Genomic DNA, 26,810 nt, shown 5'->3' with positions numbered 1-26,810 from the left:
TGACTTTCACACACTGAGCAATAGCTGCAATAAAAATGCAAGTAGTTGTTTAAGATTTTTCTTTACTTTGACTCAAATCCAGTTACCACATGAATTTGTTTACAAACGTTATGTAACACTTACTGTTTCTTCAGGCCCCAAACCAACGGACAGAGCCTCAAGAAAGAATTAGACCACTAACTAGCTTGGATCATCCAAAAAGCCCCTTCTATGATCCTGAAGGGGGTCCAATTGTTCCTGTGGCCAGAGTTGTGATTGAAAGAATTGCAAGAAAGGTAACATTGATTTCTCAGACCATTCAGAAACAAACCGCTGACCACAATAAACTGTTACTGGGATTATGTCATAAACAGATTGCAGCGTAAAATTCTCAGGAATTGAAGGAATTGTAACCTGCAGATCTTTAACTCCTATTTGTGATGACTTTATTAGAAAACTCCCTTGCTTTTATATGTAATTAAAAAAAATTTCTATTAGGTCTACATGGTCTTGACATTCTGATGTTCCCCATTCACCCACCGCCTCAAGCTTTTTTGAAGGAAATGTATGGAATGATCATTATATTCATTAAATAGGTAACACAAGTCATCAACCATCTATGAGGTGGTTAAGGTCATTAGTATATTTATGCCTGTGCTTCTTTCAAAGTTCTGCCAGTGATGCCTGTTACATTTTTCCCCTGTCAGTCCCCCTTTTAATCATGAACAGTCCATAGTTCTTCTACTATTGGAGGTCCCCAAAGCCTCTCTCCATCCAAAGGCAAAAGGGGGTGACATTTGGATTAAAGAGTCAATATTCAGATAAGTAAATAATCAGCCAACACCAGTGGTGTTGTAAGGGATCACATGACAGAAGTCTCTGGACAGAAATGTGTACAGCCTCCTTCTGTGTTTAATAGTATAAATGGTTAGCAGGATGTTAAATAAAAAAGTAATCCTACCAATTCCTTAAAGTCGAGAAATAACTGCAGATCTTACTGAGGACACGTCATCTCCTAAGACTCATTACTGCGATAACAGAAAAAGGCTTTTGTGGAATCTTTGCATCAGACAAAATGCCAAGACTGATCACGTTCTCCTTTGAGGCCTTTCAAAAAGCTCCATGAGTTCAGGCCAGTTCTGAGAATCATGAGAGCGAGTTCTGATGCTCTCAGATTCGAAAGGGGCAAAATTAATAGGCATAAGACACACCAACAGCCTAAACTTTCTCATTGAAGTGCTGCTGGTGAGCATTCTGGCAGAAATCACTTCTGCAGCACATAGTCTTGAGAACTTCTGAGATTTCCCCTTGGCACCTCTGCCCCAATCGTCACCATCATTATTTTTGTTAAGCTATTCATTTATGGTTATTATTGGCAAAGCCAACATTTATTGCCTGTCCTCAATTGTTCTTGTGCAGGTGGTATTGATCTGCTATCTTGAATACCAATGAGTGGCTTGATAGGCCATGTCAGAGGGCAATGAGTCGTCAAGCACACTGTTGTGGATCTGGAGTCATATGGTAGCTGGACAGGGTATGGATGGGCAGATTGCCTTCTCCACAGGACATTAGCAGTTGGCTTTTATGACTGTTTAGTAGTTAACATGGTCATCTTTACAGAGACTAGCTTTACATTCCAGATTTATTTAATAAATTACACTTAAATTCCCTAGCCGCCACCGTGGGTTTTGAACTCCTATCTGTGGATTGTTAATCCAGGACACAGGATTACTACAAAAGTGAAATACTGTAGAAGCTGGAAATCTGATGGAAGTTCTCAAACCTGAAACTCTGAGTATGACAGGTCGGCACAACATCGAGGGCTGAAGGGCCTGGACTGTGCTGTAATGTTCTATGTTCTATTTTCCCAGCCTCAGTTAGTGTCTGATAGCTGAGCTTTTCCAACATTTTCTGCTGTTGCATCTGGATTCCTTGCCTAGTAATATCACCACTTTGCTGCCACACTCTGACTTGGCTGTGCTACTGCATTGTTATTTAGTTAGCCAATGTTTTTTTGACTTTTTTTCTCTTTTCCTAGCAATGCCTAGCTTTGAGTAACAGGCAAAACAATGCAATAAAAGAAACAAGGAATTAAGTTTAGCTAGTTGTAATGCTGTTATACTGCCCTTGCTTGGCACTTCATGGATGTCACAGTGTAGATGGTATATTTATTTTCTACAGATCCTTGAATGGGAAAATTAGATATCAACATTGCTGTGATGTATGAAATAAATATTAATTCATCAGGAAGGAGCTTTCTAACTGCCATCTTGAACTTACATGAGCAAAACAAAATCTCAAAACTAAGGTCTCCATTTTGAAGAAAAAATCCTTGAATTCCAATGCGACTGCTGTGAAGCTGTTGAAATACTGAACCAATTTGTAAGGTTCAACATCGTGCTCACCCAGAGAATCGGAAAGAGTTAATCAGAATGATATATTTCTGCAAAATAATGTAATTTTAAAAAAAATATACCATAGAATTGCATTTGCCAGAACTTGTTTTAAATGTTAATAAACCTTTTTTGGCCTTGCTGAGCTTTACGCCTGTTTAAATTAGACCTATCTTTATTTTCAAGGTTTTTATTGCGGTGGCACGGTGGCTCAGTGGTTAGCACTGCAGCCTCACAGCGCCAGGGACCCGGGTTCAATTCCAGTCTCGGGCGACTGCCTGTGTGGAGTTTGTACATTCTCCCAGTGTCTGCGTGGGTTTCCTCCGGGTGCTCCGGTTTCCTCCCACAGTCCAAAGATGTGCAGGCTAGGTGGATTGGCCATGCTAAATTGCCCATAGTGTTCAAGGATGTGTGGGTTATAGGGGGATGGGTCTGGGTGGGATTCTTCAAGGGGCGGTGTGGACTTGTTGCGCCAAAGGGCCTGTTTCCACACTGTAAGGAATCTAATCTAATAATAATCTAATAATCTCTTCACAGGGGGAGCAGTGCAATATTCAGCCTGATAATGTAGATGATATCGTGGCCGATCTTAACCAAGAGGAGAAGGAGATGGATGAAGGTAACTGTGTTATAACTAATTAGTTCAGGGCTCTATGGCCATTACAGACAGAATGAGATAATTCCTATTGTCACCAGTGTTATTAAAAAAAACACAACCAGCCAATTCATTTTTTCTCCATGTATTTTACCTCATTGTGCAGGACTCATTTTTTTGCTTAAACGTCAAGGGACAAATCAAGAACATTGTTTTCCAATCCCTCAATGGCCTTACACTTCAGTAGTTCTGAAATCTCCTCCAGCTCTGCCACTCTGCTAGATACCTGTGTTCCTCCAATCTTGACCTCTTGAGTATTCTCAAACTCCTTCACACCATTACTGCTGGCTATACATTCAGCTACCCAGCCCTTGAGCTCTTGAATGCCAAATCTAAATCTCTACACTCTATCTCTTTCGCCTTCTTTAAGATGCTTCTCAAAACTTACCTCTTTAACCAAGCCTTTTGGTCAACTGTTTTAGTGTCTCCTAATGCTATTTGTTTCCAGATTTTCTTTCACAACATTCCTGTGATGTGCCTGGGAACAATTTTTTTCATTAAAGGTACAATATAAATGTAAGTTGTTGTGTTGTTATTCCAGCACAATGACTGTTTAAGTTGTCTAATAGTCCAAAAGTGTTACTTTTATCAAACAGAAAACTAAATAGTAATGGGACAAATCACACACAAAGTGAATCAATGTTTAAAAAGGGAGCATTTAGAGAGAGCTCTCTGGTGGTCCCTCAATACAATCTCAAACTTAGAAGGTTGAAGGGTAATCCAGCTGAGATCTTTAAAATTATAGGATGATTTGCTGGTGTTTTTAAAAAAAAGGAAGGTATTTTGCCTAATACAGAAATCCAGGACAGGGGGACACAATAATAAACCATAGCCAAGCCATTGAAGAATTAAACTGGAAAGTTACTTGACAGAAAATAAGGTTAGTTAAAACTGGCACTCACCGTCCCAAACAGTTATTGTGTTTGTGGGCAAATGAAAGTTTCAAATCTATGTTTAATAGATTTTTGGTTGGCTAATGGTATCAAGGCATTAAATAAATGAAATTGAGCCACAGAGCAGACAGGTCTAATTGATTTAATGATAGTACAGGCATGATTGACTGAATGGCCTTTCATGCTTCCGAGCTGCCAATCAAGATTTTGAAAGAGAAAGATTGAGGCAATCAAAATAGACATAGGTGCCCAGATGGGACAGATGAGATACAAGCTTTGATGAAAGGCTTTTCTCAGCCTCAAATCCTTGTTACTTGCCTTCAGCTTGGTAAAGCTGCTTCAAATATGATGCAAAATTGCTTTGACTATGACAGCAGGTTATTCTGCATCCACCTAATTACTTTCTTTTCATTTCAATGGAGAGGGAAGTTAGCAAAAGACAGGATGAGCGAGGTGGGCATAGAATGTATGCTTTATTGCCACTATGCTTGACATGATAATCGATAGTTAACTACATTAAAACTTCAGGTTAATAGTCATCATGTTCACCAACAATAAATTGCATTCATTTGGTGTCTTTAAGGAAAGATGCTTCACAGAAGCAATTTAAACGGAATCTGACACCATGCCACAAGAAGAGATATTAGGGCAAATGACCAAAAGCATGGTCAAGGAGCTTAGTACTAAAGAGACTTTTTAAAGAAGGAAGGCAAGGTAGAAAGGCACAAAGATTTAGAGAGTGTATTCCAGAAGTTAGAGTTTGGCAGCTGAAGATATTGGAAGACATGGGCAACAATTGTGAACCATTTAGAGTGGGAGATGTTAAAGAGTCTCGAATTGGAGAACAGTGGAGGTTTGTATGCCTGAGATGAGTTCAGTAGAGTGGAATGACAAGGCCACGGAAGAATTTGAAAACAAGGCCAAGATTTTGAGTTCAACTTGTAAATAAATTCGTCATGTGAGGTATTAGCCAGGAGAAATGAGTAAATGTCTATTTCCCTTCATTTGCAGATGATACTCCAGAAACTTGTATCTACTCAAATTGGTCTCAGTGGTCAGCCTGCAGCTCCTCCACTTGTGAGAAGGGGAAACGGATGAGGCAGAGAATGCTCAAAGCACAACTGGATCTAAGTGTGCCTTGTCCACATACTCAAGATTTTGAGCCTTGCATGGGGCCAGGTTGCCGTGATGATGGTAAGCACGCACAGGAAATAATGTGATGAGCAGATAAAGAAATTGTAGATGGTGAATGAAAGAGTCTATGACAGATGGTGTTGTGATGAATAACCAAAGCTGGTTCTATGCATGTTGAGAATTAACTGAGGAACGGAGAAACATTATTTTCCTTTCAAGACTAGAATCACATTTTAATACCAGCTCAAATTAATGAGACATTTTTTTCCCTTGGCTGTTGATAAGCTTGGATTTGACTGAATCTGTGCAACCTCAATCCTGCTCCTGAGAATATGATTCTGCAATAGAAGACTAAATTTTTAGGTACTCTATCGGATCATTCAGGGAATAAAGACACAAGGCAAATTCAAATTTCATTCACTAAATAAAGAAAGAACTTACATTTCTATGGCCTCTTGCACAACTCTAATAAACTCCAAGCCTCTTTGTAGTCCATGAATCACTTCTGAAGTGTAATCACTATTTGAAATACAGGGAAATATTGCACTCTATGAGTTCTAAAACATCAGGGGTACATTGAGTAGACAATCTGTACTAGTGATATTGGTCAAAAGATAAATCATGGCCCAAGACACTGCAAAGATTTCCTTGTTCTTCTTCAAAATAATGCCATGTGATCTTTCAGATCTACCTAAGAGGGTAGTTAGGGTCTCAAATTGATGTCTCACCTAAAATATAAATGATACCAATGCACAGGACAACATTCATTTGAGGCTGCAAAAGACATATGTCTTCCCCCACCCCGCCAACAAGTGATAACACGGTCCTTCCTCAGCAATGACCCTGTTAGTCCAATACATTGTCAACATTTACTGGTGGTCAATGCTAATAATACAGGCCAAGAGAGTAGGGAGGTCTTCCATTCCAAAGCATTTATATCTTTCACCAGCATGAAGATTAAATGTTAAATGCTACCATAGATAAAAAGAAAGGAACCAAATGATTGTGGCTCCATCACAGGCAGACTCAGGAGAATGTATAATGGGGAATAGAACAATGGTGGAGAAACTAAGTAATGTGTTTCTTTTCATTGTTGAATGTACAAGAAATCTCCCAGAACTAGAGATATAGGTGAGAAAAGAAATTTGGAGTTGCAGGAAATTAGTACTTGTGAAAAGGCTGTGCTGGAAAAATTAATGGGGTTGAAAATTGATAAGTTGTTGGGACCTGATTGCATACATCCCGGAGTGTTGAAGGAGGTGACTATCGAGACAATAAATGTGGAGCTGGAAAAGCACAGCCCGTCAGACTGCAACTGAGGTGCAGGAAAGTCAGTGTTAGCTTTCCTGCTCCTAGGACACTGTCTGACCAGCTGTGCTTTTCCAGATTCACATTTATTGAGTCTAGCTGCCAGGATCTACAGTCCTTACTGTCCCCAAGTGACTATCGAGATAGCTGATGCATTGGTAATCATTTTCCAAAATTTGTGGAGATTGGAAGCTAACAAATATCACCTCACTAATTAAGAAGAGAGCAAGAGAGAAAACAGGGAATGACAAACCTGTCAGCCTTCTATCAGTAGTAGAAAAAAATGCTAGAATTTATTATTAAGGACATGATAAACAAGCACTTGAATGAATATGCGTTGATTGGTTATATTCAACATGGATTTGCAAATGGAAGATCATGTTTGATGAACTTGTTGGAGTTTTTGAGGACATTATTAAGAAAATTGATAAAGTGGAGATGATGGATATAGTATGCTTGGATTTTCAGGAGGTATCTGTCAAGGGCCCCACAAGAGATTGTTTGTTTGTTTGTTTTAGTTTTGCTAACCAAACGGGCTAGGAGATAATGTACTGGCATAGCTTAGGCTTAGGCTAACAGACAGAAAACAGAGAGTAGGAATAATTTGGCCCATTGAGCGTACATCAACACTCTGAAAATCATCACACCTGGACCCACTCTATGCCTGTAGCTCACCCAGCCTGCGCACTATGGTGCAATTTAGCTTGGCCAATCCAACTAACCTGTAATATCTTTTGACTGTGGGAGGAAACCACACAACCTGGAGAAAGCACACATAGACATGGGGAAAATGTACAAACTCCATACAGACAGTCACAGAATGGAGCCCAGGTCACTGGCGCTGTGAGGCAGCAGTGCTAACCACTTTCACGTTGGCAGGTTTTGATTAATTGGGGCAGCACAAGGATTAGTACTTGGGGTTTCTGCTGTTTATAATATGCATCAGTGTTTTGGATTTGGGGACCAAACGTGATATTTACAAATTTGCAGATGATGAAAGCTAAGCAAGAATATACATTGTGATGAAGATGCCAAGCAATGTCATGTGGATTTGGACAGGCGTAGCTAGTGGGCAAGAACATGGCAGATGGAACATAATGTGAAAAAAATTGAGGTTATCCACTTTGGTAAGAGCAGCAGATTTGCAGAGTATTCTTAAGTCGTGAGAGATTGGAAAGTGTAGATGTACAAAATCACTGAAGGCTAACGTGGGTGCAATAAACTATTAGGAAGGCTAATGGAATGTCAATCTTTACTAAATAAGAAGGAAGAGTGAAGTTTTGTTTCTATCATATTAGGAGTTTGCTTTGATTTCATGTGAAAAACTGTGAGCACCTACACTTGGTTCGCACCAAACAACTGCACCTCCAAGTGGCAAACTATTTCAACTCCCCCTCCCACTCCTCGGATGAAATGTCCATCCTGGGCCTCCTGCAGTGCCACAATGATGCCAGCTGAAGGTTGCAGGAACAGCAACTCATATTCCACTTGGGAACCCTGCAGCCCAAGGGTATCAATGTAGACTTCACAAGCTTCAAAATATCCCCTGCCCCAACCGCATCCCAAAACCAGCCCAGCTCATACCCATCTCCCTAACCTGTTCTCCCACCTATCCACTCCTCCCACCTCAAGCCCCACCCATATCTCCTACCTACTAGCCTCATCCCACCTCCTTGACCTATCCCCTCCCTAACTCCCCACCTACACTCACCTTTACTGGCTCCATCCCTGCCTCCTTGACCTGTCTGTCTCCTTTCCATCTATCTTCTCCTTTATCCATCTTCTATCCGCCTCCCCTTTTCTTCCTGATTATTTCAGAATCTCCTTTCCCTTCTCCATTTTTGAAGAAGGGTCTAGACCAGAAATGTCAGCTTTCCTGCTCCTCTGATGCTGCTTGACCTGCTCTGTTCATCCAGCTCTACACCTTGTTGTCTGCAATTTTGGTCTCCATATCTCAAGAAAGATATTATTGCCATAAAGTGAATGCAATGAAAGGTCACCAGACTTGTTCCCAAGAAGATGGTACTTTCCTTTGAAGTGAGATTGGGGAATTTAGGCCTGCTTTCTCTGGAAATTCAAAGAGTGATAGATAATTTCATAAAATACTTCAAGGGATAGAGAAAATTAATTAAGGTATGATGTTTCTACCAGTTAGGGAGTCTAATATCAGGGAGCACAATTTTTAACTAAAATAAGAGAGACTCCATTTAGGATTGAGATGTGAATAAAAATTCAGTAGGTTGTGAATCTTTAGAATTCTCTCTCCTAAAGTGCTGTGGAAGTTTAGTTTTAGAGTATGTTTAAGGGAGAAATTGATCGACTTCTGATTACCAATGGCATATAGGGTTATGGGGATGGGATGAGTACAAGGCATCAAAATGTTCAATGAGTGATAATGGGAACTGCAGATGCTGTAGAATCCAAGATAACAAAGTGTGAAGCTGGATGAACACAGCAGGCCAAGCAGTATCTCAGGTGCTCCCGAGATGCTGCTTGGCCTGCTGTGTTCATCCAGCTTCACACTTTGTTAAAATGTTCAATTAGCCATGATCATAATCAGTGGCGGAGCAATCTCAATGGACTGAATGGCCACAATCCTAAAGTAGAATGTATTTTTTCTAATTCTGTACTCCTGATTGATTTTAGAATCACAAGTCCAATTTACCTCCTGAGAATATTATTCGTTCATTTTTCCCTCTCTCTAAACTGGTAATTTTATAATGCTGCACAGAAGATCCCATCCACTCAATACATGGAATGGAGGTGATATCTTCCAGGTTTCTACCTCCTTGCTGCTGTGGTTGAATGACTGGATCTCACAGTAAGCTAACACAGCAAGGAAGCCTGCAGAAATATGCTTGAGATTTCTATTCCAAATCATTTAAAGCAGACAATTTATATGTCAATCCTCCTTTACACATGGGAGCAGCTGTTTCCTTTGATAGTGAACTTGCAGCTATAAAACACTTTCCAACAATAGCTCAACTCCTAAAGCATGGAAAGATCAGGAGAGAGATGTCGAGGGTTGGGGTAGTAATTTTGTGCGCTTGACAGTGATCACTCAGCATCTAAGAGAAACAAAACACAGCATTTTAAAGAGGAGGCTGCATTGGCAGTACAAGTTGAGGAAGAAATTTTACCAGTGCCCTGCAAAGATTTCTTGAGGATTGAATGATAAATGTTGTTCAAGACAGTAAGAGAATTTATTCCTCATTCTCTAGAAAAATTATTTTTCTTGGTTTTCAAACTATGACGGTTTACCACACAATGTTAGTTAATAATAAGCAGTAAGCGTACAGAAAGGTCATCAGTCATATATAAAAGGTTTTCTGTTTGTAGAGTTTATCCCTTCAGTCATGCTGCTACTGATCAGAATGAGCAGCCCATGGAAACAGGAATCCAGAAGTCCTAATGTCATTATCCCATCTCAATCCACAAAATCATCAATCTAGTTCTAGAGACAAGGAGAAAGCCCTTTACCACGTGAGGGCCCTCCAACCTCTTCACACCTTTTCACTCTCATCATTCTTCATAACAGTTTGACCCAGCTTACCCTCTCGCCCAGTATCTCTTTCCCCTCCCCTTGCTCCGACTCCCTTTAACAAGTAAGCTCCCTTATCCCCTTTTAGCATCCTTCAACCACTTCTCTCTCCATCCCTCTCCCCTTACCACTTCTCTCCTCTGCTCCCTGATCTCCTTAATCCACTTGGTATCGACTTGATTAATAGAACTCACAAATTCTATAAAATATCCAGAAAATAACCATCACTTCAGTATGCACTTGAAAACTATTATCCTCTGAGAACACCATAAATCTGCCAAAATAAACAAAATTTCAACAGGTAATTGAAAACATGATACACAAATCTGGTAAAATAAACAGACATCACTTCATTGTAGAACACCTATGCTCAGTTGGCACTAAACAGCTGCACCTCCCAGTCGCGAACTATTTCAACTCCCATTCCCATTCCTTACACAACATATCCATTCTGGGCCTCCTGCAGTGCCACAACGATGCCACCCGAAGGTTGCAGGAACAGCAACTCACATATTGTTTGGCAACCCTGCAGCCCAAATGTGTCAATGTGGACTTCACAAGCTTCAAAATCTCCCCTCCCCCAACTGCATCCCAAAACCAGCCCAGCATGTTCCGTTTCCCCAACCTGTCCTTCCTCCCACCTATCCCCTCCTCCCACCTCAAGACCCACCCTCATCTCCTTCCCACTAGCCTTATCCCGCCCCCTTGACTTGTCCGTCCTCTTTGGACTGAATTATCACCTTCCTAACTCCCCACCTACACACACATTTACAGGCTCTACACCTGCCTCTTTGACCTGTCTGTCTCTTCTCCACTTATCATCTCCTTTATCCATCTTCTATCCCCCTCCCCCTCTCTCCCTATTTATTTCAGAAACCCCTTCCTTTTCCCCATTTCTAAGAAGTGTTGAGGGCCAAAACATCAGCTTTCCTGCTCCTCTGATGCTGCTTGACCTGCTGTGCTCATCCAGCTCTACACCTTGTTATCACAGATTCTCTAGTATCTGCAGTTCCTATTATTGCTGTGACATCACTTCAATTGGTTTTTCAAAACTATTTGGCCAAACCTTTTTATTTTGGCTGCATGCGACTTCGGTTGAGGGAATTTCTAAGGATTTTGCCTTGAGATCTTGTGTGTCTTCTTAGCCTATCCTCCCAAAGTCACCTCGTTAATTTCCTGCCCCAGCATACTGCGTCCCTCACATCTAATTCCGGCCCCATCTTACCACATGCTGTTCCTGTAATAATTCAACAATGTTGGAATATTCCGAAATGACTGACATTGCTTGCAACCGTGCCATCTTTAAAACCATCGTCACTGCAGAGATACCTTGCACGGTTCCTGTTATTTACCCTAAAGAGGGCAGATGGGGGAAATTGGCTCTTCACTTTGCACAGGCAGGGCACTGGAGACTCTGCTGGTGAGGTGGTGCAGATGTGGGATGCCTACTTCCCCCAAGGCCAATGGTGGAGGCCATGACACCAGACCGTGCCAACCTGTTTCAAGGCTGTCGCCCAGCTTAAAGCAGTCTTGGGCATCTGGATGAATGCGGAATGAGGGTTAATGTCCTTCTTCTCACTGTTAATGTGCCATCTTGTCTTTGATACCTCGCATTCACTCTATCTCTGTTATTGTACCCATTTTGTGCCAAGGCCCATGCTTACCCACACCCACTCTTGCTTGCAACAACTTCACTCTTTGATGGCTGCTCAGCCCAACCCCCAATGTCACTAACCCTGCCCTCTACTTACCCTAATCATTTGCTCAGGACATCTCATCCCACACCGAAAATAAATATGCCCCACTCCCCCAGATTGGCCTCAGAGGCCGCATTTCACTTGCTCGGCTGAAACCCCCTGACCAAAGGCTATCCCCCTGGTTTGACTGAACCCTCTTGCAACCATAACAAGCTTCCTGCCTTTGTGTCTGCACTAAATAGCACAACAGTACAGAAGTAATATGAGACTGGTATCTCTGGCTGAGCAGGCAAAGTCCAAAAGTGAAAGGCAATGCAAGGCAGGAATGCTGTGAACATTCGGGTAGGGTCAGATTGAATGAGCACAATGACATAAATGTTAATCTAAAATTGCCAAGTCCCCACTCTGATTTCCATGGTGACATTTTTCTCTAGCTTGTCTAGCATGTTTGGTAAGATAAGAAGCGAAATATTAATGAGATTACTTGATCTGTTAACAGAGTGTTTAACAAGTTTTAATCCTCCTTAATTGATAACTAACCACTGCCTAGTAAAAAGCTCACCTTGCCACATATCAGAAACAAATGGTGCCAAGTAGGGAAGAAGGAAAGAAGCCAGAAAGGAAATGGGTTGCCAGACATTCATCTCCTCACACCGTATGAGGAGAGTATCCTGACTCTGGCAGCCTCTGACTGACCACGTCCAAGCCCCTGCACTGGCATTGGAGGTTGCCCCTCATATATGCGGCCAGGCCCCCGATCAAAGGCTAGCCCCCTCGATTTTTCTGACGCCTGCTGACATCCATGATAATCTTTACGTCTTTGTGTCTACACTAAAAGTTGAGGTAAACGTCGCTGGACTTTTTTCCAGACTAAGATTATTCACATAATTTACCTAATAGCTTTAACTGTGTCATATACAAAAAGATGATAATTCTCTAGTCATGTTGAGGTCATTTCTCTGGTCTGGAATGATGCTGTCCATATTGAAATAGCAGCAAATGGAACTCACAATTCATCACCTTTCCTAATCCATTGTAAATGACCAGAAATGGACAGGAGATGAGTTATTCACTGCAGAATTCCCAGCCTCTAACCTGCTCTTGTTGCCACTGTAATTACATACCTGCTACAATTCAGTTTCTGGTCAATGGTAACTCCCAAAATTCAGTGATGGTAATGCTGTTGCATGTTAAGGGGTGATAGTTAGATTTGCCCTTGTTGGAGATGGTCATTGCACAGAACTTGCATAGAAAAAGTGTTACTTGTAAGTCTAAGGTTGGCCAGGTCTTCCTGCACAAACTGTTTCATTACTTGAGGAGGTGTGAATGATATTGACCATTGTGCAATCATCACATCTTTATCATATTGTTGTTTGTAGAAGATTACTGTGCAGAATTTGTCTGTTCAGTTCCCTACAATTAACTAGTGACAACGTTTCAAAAGTACCCATTGGTCATAAACTAATTTGAGGTGTCTTGGGATCATGGAATGTTTAGAAATACAAACGTGTTTATTTGAAGATCCTAAACATGTTGCAAACATATTGCTTCACAAAAAAAAATGTTGAGAAAACTGATCAAATGTTTAGCAGGTCTGTCAATCCTGGTGTGTCTAATTATCTTATTTCTAAGAGCAGATGATGATATCAACTCAGTAGTAACAGACAGTGTCATTACTTTAAAAAGGACCTTAACTGGTGGTCAGGAAATAGTTTTTGCAGTGAGTTTGACATATTTTTGCCATACCTAGTGATCTGAATCAAGTAGAGAAAATAATTGCTTTGCTAAAGATCTCAAGGGTTTCCAAAGTCCTTTATATTCCCATAGTACCTTTAAAGTATAGCCACTAGTATGACTTATGAAACATAGCAGCCAACTTGTGCACAACAATCTTCCCTAAATGGCTGTGAGGTAATGACCAGACAAGTTTGTTTTTGATGATTCTGGTTGAGAAACAAATATCACTCAACAATCTCCCCTCCTCCTCTCTTAAATCATGTCATGTGATGACTTACATCTATCTGAGGAGATAGACAAAGGCTTGGCTTAACATTCCATTAAAATAAAATGACAACTCCAACAGTGCAGCAATCTCTCAATACTGCATAAGGAGTGTCAGTCTGGATTTTGTGCTCACGTCTCTCAAGTGGACCTTCAACCAATAACCTGCTAACTAAAATCAGTATTATAATCCTGCAAACAGATGGTGTATTACTTTTAAAATTAACTTTTTGAATCACTTCATTTTACTTAGGCATCAAAGCAGCTGCTGTTTTCTATCCGTGGGGAAATGTTCACAGTTCTGCAAGTTACTTAACCTGTTTCTCAGTGTAATTGACCTGAAGGGATGTTGTGAACTGCTGTTGGTTGGCTAAACCTGCTAGCCGAGTGATGGAAAGCAATGAAGTGGAGAGTAACAAAATCTTAGCTGTAATGCTGAAAGCTTGTTTTCCAGGACTATTTGTGTTTCTGGCCAAGCTGTTCTAATAGAGCCACAAAGCTGGCATTGCAAGTGAAAATGACCAAATACATCCTGCCCCTAAAACACAGGGCAGATCCAATCCAGCCAAACATTGTCATTTGTCTCGATCATGCACAAAAGTACAGACGATGCTACTGGCAAGTGACAATCATAAAGAAACTGCCTGGAAGAACAAGAATAGGAAGTACCTAGAAACATCACCTCAAGTTCCTCGACAAGTCACATACTATTCTTACTTGGAACTAAAGGCCCGTCCCTTCATTAACACTGGGTCAAAATCTTGCAAACCCTTCGTTATAGCTGCACTGTGAGTATATTCATACCACATGGACTGCAGTGGTTCAGGAAAGTAGCTTAGCATCACCACCTCATCAGAAATTACTGATGTACAATACTGTTGGCATTTCCAGAAATGTCCAAGTATAACGAATAAACAAAAAATTCAGGATATTCCGTCATAAGTGGTATATCCCCTGATGTCCTCTTTGCTTTTGCTGGTAGACACACAAGGCTTATCTTCATAAAGAAAGATTTTGAAATGCAATTTTTCATATTTATTCATGATATTACCTCTCTAATCCTCTCCACCACTCTTCTTTTTTAGAATCTTCGCAAAAGATGGATGATTTTTAGTACTTTTGGCGGCTCACCCCAGAAGCTTCATCTGGGGCTTGGGGTCAAATTTTGTTTAAAAGCAAAACACAATAGCTAAATAACTGCAGATGCTGGAAATCTGAAATAGAAACTGAAAATGCTTATATAGGCAGGCAGCATCAGAATTTTCTGTTTTTCCTTGCTGAAAGAAATCTGGGTGTCCTCCTACGTGAATTGTGAAAGGCTAACATGCAGGTACAGCCAGAAATTCAAAGCCTTAGATTTAGTAGAAAAATATAATTTACCATGAAGGCAATTGGATACTAAAGAGGCCAGGTTATGCTTCAGTGGTATGGGACACTGGTGATACATCAACTGCATTATGGAGCACAGCATTGGTCACCTTATTTAAAAATGGATGTAAATACATTGGGTGCAGTTCAGAGAAGATAATACCTGGAATTAGAGGTTTTTTCATGCGGAAAGGTTGGACACGCTAAGTGTGTGTCTACTAGAGCTTTGAAGAATAAGGTGTGACCTGATTGAATCATGTAAGATCATAACTGGTGTTAACAGGGTAGATGTGAAGAGAATGTTAACTCTCATGGGAGAATCTAGAACTAACGATCATTCCTTAAAAATCAGGAATCACCCATTTTAAACCAAGAAATACTTGAGTGTTTTTTTCTCCCTAAGAAATTGTTTTCCCTTCTCTTCCAGAGTAGAAGGTGGAAGCAGAGTTCCTGAATGCATTAAAGCCACAGGAAGTTAGTTTCTTGTTAACGGAAGATGTGAAATTCTCTCAGGCTAGGAGTGAATGTGGATTTGAGGTTCCAATCAGATCAGCCATGATCTTGCTAAATGATGAAGCAGGCTCAAGGGCTGAATGACCAATGCCTGCTCCTAATTGATACGTTTGTATGTAATGACCTTATGAAACACCTTGGAATATTTTACGTTAAAGGGGATAAATAGATGCAAGTTATTGTTATTGATTTTTATATATTATTGTCTTCATATTGCCTTCTTAGTAAACTTGTATCTCATTCCATACCTTTGATAAAGATATTACTTTCTAAATTTTTGTTTTCATTCCATTCCCAAATGTTGTTTATTCTTCTTTCACTTTGTCAGCATGATGAAGCGTCATTTCCAGACTCCTGTCCCTATTGTTGTGCTTAATGGAAGTTAAAATACTTGTTTTTATCACGTGCCTTCTTTTAAAGTTGAGCATTCTGCTTTTTGCAAACAAAACACATCTGATCAAGTGAATCCAGTGGAAAAATGTAGTGGACACTGGAAATCTGAGCTACAAACAGAAAATGTTGGAGATGCTCGGCAAGTGTGAGCAACAGCTGTAGTAAGGGAAGCCAGAATTAATGTCTTGCATTAATGGTGTCATCAGTTTGGAAAATTAGCAAAATATTTGCTATGGAAGGAGCAATGAATTAGATTGTTAAAGAAAACGTGGTAGATGACATTTATTTAGGTGTTGAGAAAACATGTAAGGTGCTGTAAAAGAGACATGTTAATGAAATATAGCTGTTGTGGAGATATCTGTCAGCAGGAAGTTGGCAATGAATTTCACATGATGTGCTTGTTGGTTGGTCATGGGGATGAGGGTCATAGGTTCAGGGTAATGTGGTGATTGTTCCAGGAGTGCAAGATAACGTAAGATGGTGATCAAGGGTACAGTATGGAGACATTCTACACTTGGAGGTCTGGAAGGTGTATACAGATTTATAGTCCCAAATAAGAGAGAGGCAAGGCCACGAGGATGTGTGAAAGATAAAAATCTTACAAACTACTCTCTGGAGCACAGAAGCTTGCTGAAGACACAAGTGATGAAATGCTTGCCTTTAAGGATGTGAGCTACACAGTCTGTGCGATGATCTCTTTGGCTGTCAACAGTGTTGCCTCAAATGAAAAATGAATTTAATTAGCTGTTCCTGTATTTTTTTCTTCTTGTAACAATGCAAAAATTGTATGTAGCTTATAGCTCAGAGTGAACGCTTGAATTAAAGTTAATACTTTATTTCAGAGATCCAAACCACAGCCGGAACTGTGTGAGGAAATCTGAATCTCTGCTTTTCTTTCGGAATACAAATTTTGGCATTTACTTGGGGAAAAGAGAAAAACATCTTATTCATCTGAAGCTTGTACCATTGCAGGCTGTGAATAAAATTCTAAGATAATAAAATGTGAGGCTGGATGAACACAGCAGGCCAAGCAGCATCTCAGGAGCACAAAAGCTGACGTTTCGGGCCTAGACCCTTCATCAGAGAGGTGGATGGGGAGAGGGAACTGGAATAAATAGGGAGAGAGGGGGAGGCGGACCGAAGATGGAGAGTAAAGAAGATAGGGTGGAGCGAGTATAGGTGGGGAGGTAGGGAGGGGATAGGTCAGTCCAGGGAAGACGGACAGGTCAAGGAGGTGGGATGAGGTTAGTAGGTAGATGGGGGTGCGGCTTGGGGTGGGAGGAAGGGATGGGTGAGAGGAAGAACCGGTTAGGGAGGCAGAGACAGGTTGGACTGGTTTTGGGATGCAGTGGGTGGGGGAGAAGAGCTGGGCTGGTTGTGTGGTGCAGTGGGGGGAGGGGACGAACTGGGCTGGTTTAGGGATGCAGTAGGGGAAGGGGAGATGTTGAAACTGGTGAAGTCCACATTGATACCATATGGCTGCAGGGTTCCCAGGCGGAATATGAGTTGCTGTTCCTGCAACCTTCGGGTGGCATCATTGTGGCAGTGCAGGAGGCCCATGACGGACATGTCATCTAGAGAATGGGAGGGGGAGTGGAAATAGTTTGCGACTGGGAGGTGCAGTTGTTTGTTGCGAACTGAGCGGAGGTGTTCTGCAAAGCGGTCCCCAAGCCTCCTTGGGGCCGCTTTGCAGAAAACCTCCGCTCAGTTCGCAACAAACAACTGCACCTCCCAGTCGCAAACCATTTCCACGCCCCCTCCCATTCTCTAGATGACATGTCCGTCATGGGCCTCCTGCACTGCCACAATGATGCCACCCGAAGGTTGCAGGAACAGCAACTCATATTCCGCCTGGGAACCCTGCAGCCATATGGTATCAATGTGGACTTCACCAGTTTCAAAATCTCCCCTTCCCCTACTGCATCCCTAAACCAGCCCAGTTCGTCCCCTCCCCCCACTGCACCACACAACCAGCCCAGCTCTTCTCCCCCACCCACTGCATCCCAAAACCAGTCCAACCTGTCTCTGCCTCCCTAACCGGTTCTTCCTCTCACCCATCCCTTCCTCCCACCCCAAGCCGCACCCCCATCTACCTACTAACCTCATCCCACCTCCTTGACCTGTCCGTCTTCCCTGGACTGACCTATCCCCTCCCTACCTCCCCACCTATACTCGCTCCACCCTATCTTCTTTACTCTCCATCTTCGGTCCGCCTCCCCCTCTCTCCCTATTTATTCCAGTTCCGTCCCCCCATCCACCTGTCTGATGAAGGGTCTAGGCCCGAAATGTCAGCTTTTGTGCTCCTGAGATGCTGCTTGGTCTGCTGTGTTCATCCAGCCTCACATTTTATTATCTTGGAATTCTCCAGCATCTGCAGTTCCCATTATCTGTGAATAAAATTCTGTTAGTTCTTCCATCTCTCACAGGCTTGATCTCCAGTTGCAATGACAACATTTGCTACAGCTGCTGTAACATTCTGAATTAAATGATTATAGGATGGCGGCTCAATCTAGGCTAACACTTCAAAATGTGAGCGCTGCATTTTGCAGGGCTTTTCATAGACACAAAACTGAGACTGCCAGTTTAGGTAGATGCAAAAGATCCTGTGGCTGTATTGGAGGTATAATGAATCTCATAGTATTCCTCGTTGACATTTGTCCCTCAACTATGAAATAACTGAAATGCTTTTGTACCTCATCAATGATTATGAAATTTGTTGTTTGCAAAACAAATGCCTTTGTTGTAATCTATGTACCAAGTGTAAAGTGGTTTGGAATGGAGTTGGGATGTTACGTTGTGGTTGGTGAGGCCACTTTTGGAGTACTGCGCACAGTTCTGGTTGTCCTGCTGTGGGAAGGATATTATTAAATTGGAGAAGGTTCAGAAAAGATTTACTAGGATGTTACCGGGGACTGGAGAGCTTAAGTTATAAGGATTGACTGGATAGTCTGGGACATCTTTCACTGGAGTGTAGGAGATTGTGGAATGACCTTACAGAGACTTATAAAATCATGAGGGGCATAGATATGGTGAATAGCAAATGTCTTTTCTCTAGGGAGGGGGAGTTCAAAACAAGGGGATTTATTTTTAAGGTGAGAGGAGAAAGAATCAAAAGAGACCAACGGGGCAACTTTTTCACACGGACGGTGGTTCGTATATTGAATGAAATGCCAGAGGAAGTGATAGAAGCAGGTACAGTTACAACATTGAAAAGACATTTGGACAGGTACATGAACAGAAAAGGTTTAGAAGGACATGGGCCAAACTCAGGCAAGTGGAACTGGTTTAGATTGGGAAACTTGGTTGACATGAATGACCTGGTTTGAAAGGTCTGTTTCTGTGCTCTATGATTCAGCACAAAATGGATGTGTGAAGTATGTTTATCTTTTAATTAAAGAATTGTTTCTGTCCCTGCTCCTTTCATTGAAGATCCTTCTATTTCATGCTGTAGTTCGACTTATTCCACTCCTTTCCAATCCCTTGCTGCTTTTCTGCCTGCCCCAATAAGCAGGTACCTATCTAACTCCAAAGTCACCATCTGGATTTGGCTCTCTGGGTTAGCCCGTGGCATGTGTGATCATGTAAGATTTCCCATTTCTCAAGCAGACATTAAAATTATTGTGAAATACAGAAACATGGCCAATCTAAAGAAGACAGATTCATGTTAGTCTTTCCTCTCACACTGTCACCTCCCAACTACCCATGCCTGATGTAATTGTTGGAAAGAAGGAAGAAAACAGTATATGAGTATGATCAATGAGAATGAACTGGGACAAGGTACAAGCCTTTGAGATTTTCCTATGAGCACTTAGGTTCACAAAATGATACTATGTCATTGTGCCTGGTCTAGGACATAGAGTGTTGTAATGAACAATGGTCAAATCCTGTGAAGAAATAAAACTGCACATCATCAACCATGCATCATACAGGATGACAACTCAGGTATTGAAAGAATCATGCCAGATTACCACCGCACATCAATGACAAACGATACACATCCATTTGTGATGACAAATAGCACATTGCAGAGAGTAGCTACACTGCAGAGTTATGGCAATATGACTGTAGTCATATGGTCTATCCACCAAGGAATTTTCGGAATGTTTAGAGACAACATATCTGGTTATATCCTTGTGCCTATTATCAAACAAAGGCTCCCTATTCTTTCAAATAAAATGGGTTTGCTGTTTCATTATGGCATAGATTCCAGTCAAACAAACGCATATATTTGAGACAATCACTTGAAATCATTGACATGCGATGTTGCATTATAAAGGTACTGCCATTCTCTAAAAGACTGGATAGCATGTGTATTGATAGATTATTTCAGATTGACAGATTGGGAAGGCCAAAGGGATGTGAGTTTTAACTACAGAATGGTGGGAATGTTTTGCCTGGGTATTGTGATGGCTGCAGTGGGAGCTACATCGGTTTCTGACTGGAGTAGGCATATCACAAATAAGGTACGTAGAATAACATACTCATAGTCGATATGGCTTCAATCTCTGTGGATTTTGGAGATGCATTTTACCACAGGTTTTTGTTTACTTTATTGAGCTTTTCTCTGGCCTCTGTTGCACTTCCTAAATGATGACAGGATTGTGGATGGGTGAAGAATGGCGAAAGAGAAATCTTTAATAAAAATATTGTTGTTGTACATTTGCATAAGTATGGTGGAATGCCACTTATGAATACCATCATATGATGTGATTCTGACATCAACAGCCATTTTAGACAGGAAACAGTTTACTCGAACCTTACTGCCTTTATCACCCTAATAAAACACCTGGTTGTTAAACACTGTGACCCAATGGTCTTTCTTGGAATTTAACACAAGAAGGAAACTGGTACTGAGGATAAAAACTGCTTCAAGGTCCATCAGGGCAATCACTGATTTGTCTAAAACAAAACAAAATAGAACTGTGGTGCTGCAGATCTCAGAGGGACAGCGATAAAAAGGAGAAAAGAAATCAAAAGACACCATCACCGCACTGAAGCAGATACAAGCAGCAGAAAAAGAAAGGAATTTACTCAGCAGTCAGGTTTACAGTGCAGAATAAGCTTGCTACGTGCTCTGTCCTGAAGGAACACTGAGTAATGACTACCTTACATGGACAGAAATAGAGTCACAGTCACAGAGATGCACAACATGGAAACAGACCCTTCGGTGCAACTCATCCATGCCAACCAAGTATCCTAAACATATCTAGCCCCAATTACCAGTATTTGGCCTCTAAACTCTTCCTATTCATATACCTATCCAGATACCTTTTATGTTTAGAGCTAGGAGATATCTACTGTACAGGCAACAAGGTTAAACTTAACTGTTGCCCAAAATGGCCAATGACATTGTTATCACATCAGGTGATTCAGACTCTTAAAGAGACAATTCACCATACTTACACAAATGCACAACATTGCTCCAGCTTTACTATTGTGGCCATCATTGGTTTGGGACAGGCTTGATAAACCAACTCATCTTTTCCTGCACATCATTGTCATACGTCTGTAGGGTTTTTGATCAATTCAGTAATCCACTACTTAAACCTTTTCCAGATGCGTCGACTTGCATGATGTCAGAGTGGATCAGCTGGTCCCCCTGCAGCCTCTCTTGTGGAATGGGAATGAGATCTCGGGAAAGATATATTAAGCAATACCCCGAGGATGGCTCCCTCTGTACACTGCTCACTGAAGAGACAGAGAAATGCATTGTCAATGAGGAATGCGGTATGTGCAAGAGAAAAAAAAGCACTCTGCCAGCCCATCAATGTCCAAAAAGGTTACAGAAGAAGATGAGGTCATGCTTTCAGTGTAGATATTTTGCAAGGTTCAGTGGTAATGCATGAAAAGACCTGCATTTCTATCACACCCTTCATGACCTCGACGTCTCAAGCACTTCATGGCCAATTCAAATTTGTTTTTAATTGTATTCATTGTTAACGAGTAGGATCTGTAGCATCAGTCAATTACTAATACTACCTCTCTTCTAAGACAGAGGCCATAGGTTGCAGAATTTTGACATGTAATCCAACACTAATACTCAAGTGCAAAACTCAAGGAAATGTTACGCTGTTGGAGATCATGATTTCCAAGCAAGATACTAAGCTGACCTGTCTGCTTAACCTGCAGGGTTATGGCAGAAAATGTTAATAAATGGCTCAAAGGTAATCTTTTTCAAAGAGCCAGTAAGGGATTAGTGGCCTGTTTCTGTGCTGTAAGTTCAACCATTGCAGAGTGAGAGTATACGACTCGGCTCCTTTCCTTGTCTGCACTATTAATTTCACAGAGTATATAAAAAAGCATTGTAGTTAGACCCACAATGTAGTACCTGCAAAAAATTGCAATTAACTCATCAGATTTTCACCAACTCTTTTGAAAGGGTAATTCAGCCAGCCTTAATACCTCATTCTTTCCCTCTGTCGAAGCACTTTTTCCTTTTAAGTATTAACTTTTGGTTTCCATTGATTCTGTTCCCACCATTCTATCAGGCAATGCATTCCAAATCTTGGCCATCCATTATGTACAATGTTGTCATCCCTGGTTTATTTGCCATTCCCAATAAATCAGAAGTTTCTGGATATCAACATTTCTGCCATTGGAAACAGTTTCTCCTTATCTGCACTATCAAACTCCTTCCTGATTTTAGGCAACTCCAGAACATCTCCGCATATCCTCCTCTGCACTAAAGATCTTCTCCAACCTGTTTATGTAGTTGCCATGCCAGTATTGTAAATAACTTTTGCATCCTCTCCAAAAATTTCAAACCCTTCTTTAAGGGGAGGTGCACAGACTTAGACACACTTCTGGGAAATCACACAAACTGAATCTGAATGAGTTTTCTGTACTTGTTTCACAAATCTTCTTGGCTTCTCTATTCTAAGCATTTTTTAAAAATAAATTGCAGTGCATGCTTTACTAAGTTTGGCCATACTACTTCTGCTTAACAACCAACTCAATCGAGAAAGAAATGAAATCTTGCATTTATATAACACCTCTCACCCTTCAATCTCAAGAAATTCCGAAGCACTTTGCAGCCAATGAAGAACATTTGAAGTAGTCGTTTGTTAACACAGAGTGAGAGTACTGCTGAAAAGGATATGTTTTGTTGAAGTTTTATTTTGCCTAGCACTCTGCGGGACAATTCCTTTTACATTGATTTTTCTCGTGAATTGTCCTGATAAGTGGAAGATGAAAAGCTTCGACAAAATGTGTCTTTTTTCATCAATATAGTTGAAATGTAGTTACTCTTATAATGTAGGATCAACAGTAGTTACATTAACAATGAAATGAAATTGAAGGTTAATGTTGTTGCGTAAGGTAATTGCTTTGAATGAGTTACCATTCATGTTATATTAAGAGCTTGCCAAACTTATGATATCAGGTTGTCTTTGGGTGGAGGCAGTTGAAATAGGAGCAGGAGTAGACCATTCAGCCCCTCATGCCTGCCCTGTAATTCAACATCATGGTTGATCTGCCCCAGGCCTCAGCTCCTCTTTCATACTAGCTCATCAGACCTCTCAAATCTACAATGTTCTCAAGACCTTACAGCCTGATATATTTATGATTACCATATATTTAATATTAATGTAAGATAATGTTACTTTGCAGTATAAGCTTTTATGTCAGTTCTCAACTTTTCCTTCTCCTTGTTGAGGTCTGTCCTGAACCCCAAAGTCAGTGTGACATCAATCCGCATGCTAAAACTCTGTATGTGCCTGATCCTGGATTCCAAGATTTAAAACTAACTTTTACAGTCCCTCGATAGTGGGTTTTTAAGCTGGAAAGGAGTAAAATGCCTTGCTTGGTTTTCCTGCCACCTTCCCACCTGTCCCTAAACTGTCTGTAATTTCCTTTTGCAATGGAGCTAACCACTTTTTGAGGTGACAATTCCAACTCGGTGAGGAGTGTAAGTCCTGACTTCAGCCAATTCTGTTCAATTGTCGTGGGCTCAGTGTGAATGTGTTCTCTATTGGCCTCTCCTTTGATGAGGTGAAAAACTTGGAGGAAAAAGAAGTAGAAAGCTGGGGATTGTTTATGGTGGGATTTCAGGTATTTAAACATTGAATATTGAAGCCATGACCATCAATGGCAGTTTAATTAAAATCAGGAAAGTTCAAGGGGGAGAAATTGGAGGATCATAGCAGGCACAGAATGTTGTAGAACTGTAGTTGGTCACATAGGGCATTGAGTGATTTGGAAACCAGGATGACATTCTTAATGGGATAAGGGTGTTGCTAACGCAGCAGCATTTATTGCCCAGAGGGCAGTTGAGAATCAACCACATTGCTGTGGATCTGGAGTCACATGCAGGTCAGACCAGGTGAGGATGGTAGTTTCATTCCCTGAAGGGCATTAGTGAACCAGATTGGTTTTTCCCAACACTCAACAATGGATTCATGGTCATCATTAGATTCTTAATTCCAGATTTTTTATTGAGTTCAAATTCCACCATCTGCCATGGTGGGATTCAAACTCAGGTCCCCAGAACATTAGCTGGGTCTCTGGATTAACTGTCTAGCGATAATATCACTAGGCCATCGCCTCCCCTAACCTAGATCCACTGTATGTCAGGGAGACCAAGGGTTGATAGGCAAATGTTAAAATATAGGCATTAGAGTTTTGGATCAGTTAACATTTACAGAAGGTGTAGATGGGAGGCTAGCTAGAGAAGTATTGATAATGATAAGAATCAGATTGACTGAGCCAGGGAGGGAGGTTTGAATGCAGATATTCTTGGTGATGGAGCGGGTAGCGAGTTGAGAGTTAAACTCAGAGTGAAAGTGAACACAGTGGTTGCAAACAAGGAGGCAACAATTGATGAAATTACTGCTGCATTCCTCACTCATCTCTTCTTCTTCCCCCAACTTTAGCATCAGATACTTGCTTTGTGACGGAGTGGGGAGAATGGGAGGAGTGCAGTGCGAGCTGTGGGATGGGCACCAAAAGGAGGCAGCGAATGGTCAAGATGCATCCATCAGATGGATCCACGTGCAAAGTGGAAACAGTACAAATGGAGAAATGTGAGATGCCAGACTGTCGTAAGTAGATGGACCATTTAAGAGCCAAGGCTTTGAATCCCACAGTAACTCAAAGTATCAGTCAAATTGCAAATGTTTCACATAATAGTCTTTTTAAAAAATGAACTACCTCTTCATCAATTATCAACACTAGATAATTTATTCAACCTAATTAAAGCTGAAAAGTTAATGACTTTTTCAATCAATATTATTGTCATTTGTAACAACAGTTGAGTATGAATTGTTCTATCTAATCAGAGTGTAGTTTAATTTGATGGACAGCTACCAGTGGAGTTAACATTGATGATCAGTGACAGTCAAATTTCTAAGCCTTTGTGGTCAGTTGTTGTGCTCCTGCCCTGGACTTAACAGGATGATGATGACTTTGAAATGGAATCTTTAGTAATGTGGCTGATGAAATTTTGACAGCAGTTTACTGTTGGCTGATCATAATGGTGGAGGGGTTAGATTCTCGTCACTACTGATGAAAGAATGTCATTTGTTATTAGTTATCTGCTGGCCTGTGATAACAACAGGCACTTGGAAGTGAATTTTGTCCAACGAGGAATACAAAAGTGACTGACTTCACCCACATAATGGTAGCATTCAAACTACAGTGTTCTAAAACCTCAGAATCCAGTGTTTCAACCTCAAACAGTCTGGTCTTATTTGTGATTTGTTTTCTTTGTTCTCCGGTTTTCCCTTTCTCTAAATCTATGGGCCAGGAGGTTCAGGAAGGAGTTGTCCTTAATGTAGTGACTTGTTTGTAGATAAATCCAAATCTGAAGATCAAAAACTTTTAGGATCTGAAATCAATGAGAACATGTCTTTGAACTTCAAGGGCCAAATTTTAATTTTACACTTAAGTGAAAGCAGATCAGAAGCTCATTTTACACCTCATTTGATTTTCATTAACTTCAGTGGAAGCTTTTCTGAAAGGTAATATATGACTATCTTCTTAAAAGGCCATTTCCCATTTATTTTCACAGTAGAAGAAAAGGATGAAATATGACTGATAAAAGGGAAACTATTCAATAAATAAAAGGAAGGTTTTGTTGGATTTAGCGTTCATGCCAAAATGATAATAAGGTAAAGAGCGGGACTTCAGAGAGGTAACTTTACAGGATCTAATTGATTACCATCTCAGGGCACTAAAAGGGGTAGATAAGTAACCTGTGAAATCTTTAGTCTCTCGACACAATAATAGATGCCTCTTCTTCAGTATTATGTAACTATTAGCCCAGATGTCAATTAGCCTGCTGTTTTAACTGAAAAATGTGTAGCTGGTCACAACTGATCAGTGTTGACTAATTTTAAATCACTTCACTTATTAATTTTCCTCCATGCTTTGGGGTCTCTATCCATTCTGGAAATAGAAACATGCTAAAAAAAAAGACACAAAGGCTAGAATACCATAGAAATGCAAAAGCGGGAAATACTTGTGAAATTTCAAATGAGATTTTTTGACAGTGACCAACATCAAGCTCCATTAATCAATCAAAACTTTGAGATGGTTACGTCATCCGAGTTTATGGAATGCGGATGAGGAACCTTTGTGAGAAAATAGTTCACCTAGGAAACGTTGATTTGCATTAACATTATGATTAGGCAGATTATACTTGAATTGCCAACAACTGTTTTGTATTTGGTATCAGAGACAATTCCCTGTATGCTGACTCCCTGGTCAGACTGGAGCGACTGCAGTGTTACGTGTGGGATTGGCATGAGGTCACGGTGGAGGATGCTAAAATCCCCAGCCGAGGTGGGGGAATGCAACGAGGAGTTGGAGCAGGTGGAGAAGTGCATGCTACCAGAATGTCGTAAGTCGAAGTTTCAATTTGCATCTATAAAATTACATTGAATGTTCTCATCTAATCAAGTCAATTAAACTATTTATGTTCCACATTAACCTGTTCCT

The 26,810-nt window shown here is 40.9% G+C and overlaps 1 protein-coding gene across 1 annotated transcript in view; it reads left to right on the top strand.

The window, feature by feature from the left end:
* spon1b (spondin 1b) overlaps positions 1-26,810 on the top strand; it is a 342,911-nt gene that overhangs the window by 304,151 nt on the left and 11,950 nt on the right. The window contains exons 9-14 of the mRNA XM_059652106.1: positions 135-275; positions 2,910-2,991; positions 4,932-5,114; positions 21,432-21,602; positions 24,746-24,913; positions 26,548-26,712. Of these exons, the coding sequence (XP_059508089.1) occupies positions 135-275; positions 2,910-2,991; positions 4,932-5,114; positions 21,432-21,602; positions 24,746-24,913; positions 26,548-26,712 (910 nt within the window). The remainder of the gene's footprint in view (positions 1-134; positions 276-2,909; positions 2,992-4,931; positions 5,115-21,431; positions 21,603-24,745; positions 24,914-26,547; positions 26,713-26,810) is intronic.

This window comes from Stegostoma tigrinum, chromosome 17 (genome assembly GCF_030684315.1).
Source record: "Stegostoma tigrinum isolate sSteTig4 chromosome 17, sSteTig4.hap1, whole genome shotgun sequence".
In the NCBI taxonomy this organism is placed as follows: domain Eukaryota; kingdom Metazoa; phylum Chordata; class Chondrichthyes; order Orectolobiformes; family Stegostomatidae; genus Stegostoma; species Stegostoma tigrinum.
Note: the sequence above shows the minus strand (reverse complement) of the source record. Positions and strands in the feature narration are given on the sequence as shown.